We start from the raw sequence: 5,252 nt of genomic DNA, 5'->3' as shown, positions 1-5,252 counted from the left end.
ATATATATATATATATATATATATATACATATATGTGTGTGTTATACACCGCTGGTCATGATGCACTTCCTTGCATTGTTGTAGCTTTCAAATGATGTCACTCAGCTGGCCAGGTGAGCATGCCAACATTTCCACTAAACAGAACACCAATCCATCCCTGGGTTATCCATTTACAGCTAAGTGGACCTGGAGCAACATGAAATGAAGTGTTTTGCTCAAGAATATAATACACTACCTGCCTAGGAATTGAAACTAGAGTTGCCAGATCATAAGTGCAACAGCCCAACCACTAGGTCATACGTAACTTAATTTAACTTTGTTGGATTTCATGATTTAAGACTTACTAAATCATCAGTGTGTGTTTGTCACTGGCACTTTAATCTAATACCTGGCAAACATCTAACTGCAAATAAGTACTGTAGAGAGATATGGCTCGTTGTGGTAAGCCATACAGGATTGGTACCTTTTGGAGACAAAGTTTCAGTAGTATACATTCTTAGACTATGAGAAAGCAAATGGATAACCAGTACTTTATTTGAATCACTACAATACGTTGAAAACGTCATTGGTGCCAAGAGCTTACAGAAAATCACTTTCCTTTTATGAAGGAATTGTGGAGATACATTTCCACATAACAAAGAAATTTTCTTATCTGTCTTTGTATTTTATTTCAGAGGACCGTTTGTATTGGCCATGGGAAAAAGTTGGTGTCCTGCTCACTTCGTTTGTGCTAACCCTAGCTGTGGTGTTAAGCTCTTTGACATTGGCTTTGTTGAAGAAGGTGGCTTCCTTTATTGTGAGAAGGACTACGAGCTCTACTTTGCTCCTCACTGCCATAAATGTAACCAAGTAATCATTGGGGTAAGTACTTTAAAAATTTCTTGCGGGACTGAAATTGTCAAAAAGCTATACAAAGAAAAGATGCTCTTAACCACAGTTTATGAATCCTAAATCTGAAAAGATTTTAAACACATTTCAAAATTTAGAAGTTTAGCAATTTTGGACAGTCATTCTTCTAGCAGTTGGAAAACATGAGCTGCAAGTCTTACTCTTCTTTCTACTATAATCTCCTGCAGGATGCACAGGTTGGCTTTTCTTAAAACTTCAGAGTTTATGATTCTGTCCCTGTAAATCATCTTGAGTATTCTGCATATCATTGGTGATTCACCCTCTGAGTGATCTTGGCAGTTATTTCCTCCTGCATAGATTGCTGTTGGCAAGACAGTGATCTGATGCAATAGGATCTTCACATGGTTGCTAATTGGAGTGCTGGTTTAGATCTTGCTAATTCCTTTGAACACTGCTGCTGCACACCCAGTTCTGGAGATGACATCAGCCTCAATATCTCCATCTGTAGTAATAATACTGCCTAGATGGATGAAGTTGGTGACGTCTTCAGTGGATTCTTGATTCACAGTAATTTGCATCTCTCCTTGCTTACTAGCCTGCCTCACCTTGGTTATTTCAGAGCTGATCCTTAGGTCTGCCTTTTCCACCTCTTCAGCTATCTGAATGGAAAAGGGTAATGTAGTCCCCAAAAATTATAATTGCAGGTGTGGCTGTGTAGTAAGAAGCTTGCTTGTCCACCATATGGCTCTGGGTTCAGTCCCACTGCATGGCACCTTGCGCAAGTGTCTTCTACTATAGGCTCAGGCTGAACAAAGCCTTGTGAGTGGATGGAAACTGAAAGAAGCCCAGTGTGTGTGTGTGTATATATATATATATATATATATATATATAATTATGTGTATTTCTTCTATCTTAATGAATAAAAATTCTTCTGATAGATAATTGGTCATAATGTCTTACATTTAAGATGATTCCCATGCTTTCCCTGATGAGAAGGTTACAATTTTAATATCAAAGATCCCTATGGATCACACAGGTTGTAATCCTTTGAAACATATGTAGGAATAAAGTATGCAATTATAACATGCGTTTTCTCCAATCCTTAAATTCTTATATATATATATATGTATGTATGTATCTGTGTTTGTTCCCCCCACTTCCATCACTTGACAACTCGTGTTGGTGAGTTTATGTCACTGTAACTTAGCAGTTCAGCAAAATTGATCAATAGAATAAGTACCAGGCTTTAAAAGAGAAAAAAAAGTTCTGGTGTTGATTTCATTCGACTAAAAGTTCAAGGTAGTGCCCCAGCATGACCACAATCTAATGACTGGAACAGGTAAAAGATAAGAGATATTAGTCAGTTTTTCTTTTGTATCTCTCTAATCTTTAATTCATGTATGTATATATATATATATATATATATATAATATATTGATATTTTCTTTTTCTTATAGGAATGTGTGAATGCTATGAACACTACTTTCCATCCCAATTGTTTCTTGTGTGCTCACTGTAGGAAGCCAATTGGAGGCAGCAGCTTCCACATAGAAGATGGGGAGTTCTATTGTGATCCTCGTGAGTATGCAACTGCTTGTCATTTCTTTTTCTGCACCTAAGACATACTAAACATTTTTACATCATTACCATCACACACTGGCACTGACACTGTAGGGGTATCACTTTCTCCTCTCCTTTTTTATTGTGATCCAGATAAGTATGTGGTTGCATGTCACTATTCACACCTCAGGTATAATATACATTGTTATATTGTCATCAACAGACACTGACACTTGTTTATGTGTGTGTGTATGTGTATAAGTGGAGGCGCAATGGCCCAGTAGTTAGGGCAGCGGACTCGCGGTCATAGGATCGCGGTTTCGATTCCCAGACCGGGTGTTGTGAGTGTTTATTGAGCAATAACACCTAAAAGCTCCACGAGGCTCCGGCAGGGGATGGTGGCGAAACCTGCTGTACGCTTTCACCACAACTTTCTCTCACTCTTACTTCCTGTTTCTGTTGTGCCTGTAATTCAAAGGGTCAGCCTTGTCACATTGTGTCACGCTGAATATCCCCGAGAACTACGTTAAGGGTACACGTGTCTGTAGCGTGCTCAGCCACTTGCACATTAATTTCACGAGCAGGCTGTTCCGTTGATCAGATCAACTGGAACCCTCGACATCATAAGCGACGGAGTGCCTCTACTCTATGTGTATATATGTGTGTGTGGATGTATGAGATTAACTCTCAATTTTCTCTTCACCCTCTTTACCTTGCTCCTATCTTTTCTTTTGCCTTTTCTCAATATTCTCTATTCTTTCTTTCATTTGTCATAACACTCATAAACTTTTCCAATTTTATTTTCCAGACTGGAAGGAAATGTTCCAAGCCATTTGCTTTGGGTGTAAATATCCTATTGATCCTGGAGATAGATGGGTTGAGGCAATGGATCATAGCTACCATTCTGACTGCTTTGCCTGTACAGTACGTATTATTGTTGTTGTTGTTGTTATTGTTATTATTATTATTATTATTATTATTATTATTATTATTATTATGTCATCAGGCACTCACAGCCCTCTACCAGTTGGGCAATGAGATCGGTGGATGTTCTGCTTTAGAAATTTATAGAGGATTAGTTGCAGAGAAGTGCAACAACGTTCTTGGGGAGACTCTGAGTGCCAACAAGAACAAACTGACTAGTCTGTTCCAGAGGACTTTCCAGTCAGGAACTATCATGAGTAATTTCCACATGTTTTTGGCTTGGCAGTGCTAATAGGGGCTGCTACCAGTTTGAGATAAACTCTACTGGCATGGATGTGTTGTCAGACAGGCCTGTCCAAGGTGCATGCAGAGTGACGAAACCGTTCTGCACACCTTTGTTCAGTGTCCAGACATTGCTGACTTGTGGGGTTGTCAAATAGCTGCTGTCATGTGTGGGGGGCAGATCCGTCTGTTAGCCAAGTCTGTAGTAATAATCGCACTTCAATCAGGCAGGCAAGGCAGTTTTCCTTTGCCTGGTGGCTGTAGCGAAAGAGGTTCGGTGGACAAGGCTGAAAGGCATGAGACAGATACATTCCTCTTTGGTAGCACTCTCATTGACTTCATCAAGTTTCACTTGAAAGGAAATTGAGAGTGCTGTCCTTGAGTGAGTTTATTGAAAGATAGGTGAAAGTTGAAAAAATGGCAAGAGTGAATGGTACCTCTCTAAGTGTAGTTGGAGAGGGCACTTGTTCTTGGGGTTTCAGGGAAATCTCGGACAGTGGAGTTCCTCGATTATCCCTAGAGGCCTTCCTGTATCAGGAGGGCCACATCTCTATCATTCTCCCCACCACTTTTTTTTGTTTTAACCTTTGTATGCTATGCATATTTCCCTTCTTTTTCAGTGTATACTGTGTATATTGAATTTCTTTTTTTCTTTTTTATCATTTCATTATATGTAAACCCCTGACTTTATGTCAGTTTTTGTATTGTCCCCCTTGTGCTTTGCCCTTGCAGCAAATAAATGAAACCATTATTATTAAGGCAGTAAGCTGGCAGAATTGTTAGCATGCTGGGCAGTATGCTTAGTGGCATTTCATCTCTCACTTTGTTCTGAATTAAAATTCTGCCAAGGTTGACTTGGCTTTTCAATAAATTAAGTACCAATTGAGTACTGGAATCAATGTAATCAATTTAACTCCTTCCCTAAAATTTCAGACTTTGTACCTATGGTAGAAAGGATTATTATTATTGGTATTGAGATAAATGTAAATGGAGTGGTAGAAGATTGGACAGTGTGTGTGAGCAGGAAGTTTGTGAGAGTGCAAAGGGAGAGATAGCAAGGAAAGGGGAATGCAGTGAGTGGTGAAACATGGATATATATATATATATATATATAGGGGAGTGACAGAATAACAGTGATACAATTGGCAGTAGGAGAACAGGAGAGAAAGATGATAGTGGTATTGGGCTGCAGGGGTGCAGTGGAGAAGAGACAAGCATAGTGCATGAAGAGGTGTAGTTTGATTCATTGGAGAAAGGTGAAGGTGAATTAATGTTACATATATTAGAATATATAGTGTTTCTTGGACTCATAACGCCAGACACTTGAATTTAATCTAATTTAATTATTTTTTTCTTAAAGATGTTTTACATATATTAAAAGTAAAATTAATTTTCAACAGTCTTTTTTTTTCCTGCTTTATTGTAGAATTCAGAATTGTTGAACATTTTGCTTCCTTTATAACTAATTTTGTTTTTGTTCTTTTTTTTCCAGACTTGCCAACTTAGCCTTGAAGGTCAGCCCTTCTATGCTAAAGCTGGCAAACCATACTGCAAAAAGCATGCAAGATAAACCAGGAAATGGTTTAAGTTGAAATAGAAATTTTAAAGAAATAAAAAGACAAAAAAAACATGAAGCT

General features: G+C 38.3%; 1 protein-coding gene across 2 annotated transcripts in view; it reads left to right on the top strand.

Moving 5' to 3' along the window:
* The window catches only part of LOC106868486 (LIM domain-binding protein 3), a 366,710-nt gene that overhangs the window by 55,545 nt on the left and 305,913 nt on the right, over nt 1–5,252 (top strand). For both annotated transcript variants that reach the window (XM_052969627.1, XM_052969626.1), the window contains 4 exons: nt 675–861; nt 2,307–2,427; nt 3,218–3,333; nt 5,108–5,252. In XM_052969627.1, the coding sequence (XP_052825587.1) occupies nt 675–861; nt 2,307–2,427; nt 3,218–3,333; nt 5,108–5,185 (502 nt within the window). In that variant the 3' untranslated portion in view covers nt 5,186–5,252. The remainder of the gene's footprint in view (nt 1–674; nt 862–2,306; nt 2,428–3,217; nt 3,334–5,107) is intronic.

The sequence above is a fragment of the Octopus bimaculoides genome, chromosome 7 (assembly GCF_001194135.2).
Source record: "Octopus bimaculoides isolate UCB-OBI-ISO-001 chromosome 7, ASM119413v2, whole genome shotgun sequence".
Classification (NCBI taxonomy): Eukaryota; Metazoa; Mollusca; class Cephalopoda; order Octopoda; family Octopodidae; genus Octopus; species Octopus bimaculoides.
The sequence above is the reverse complement of the archived record's forward strand: the minus strand, read 5'-3'. Positions and strand labels throughout refer to the sequence as shown.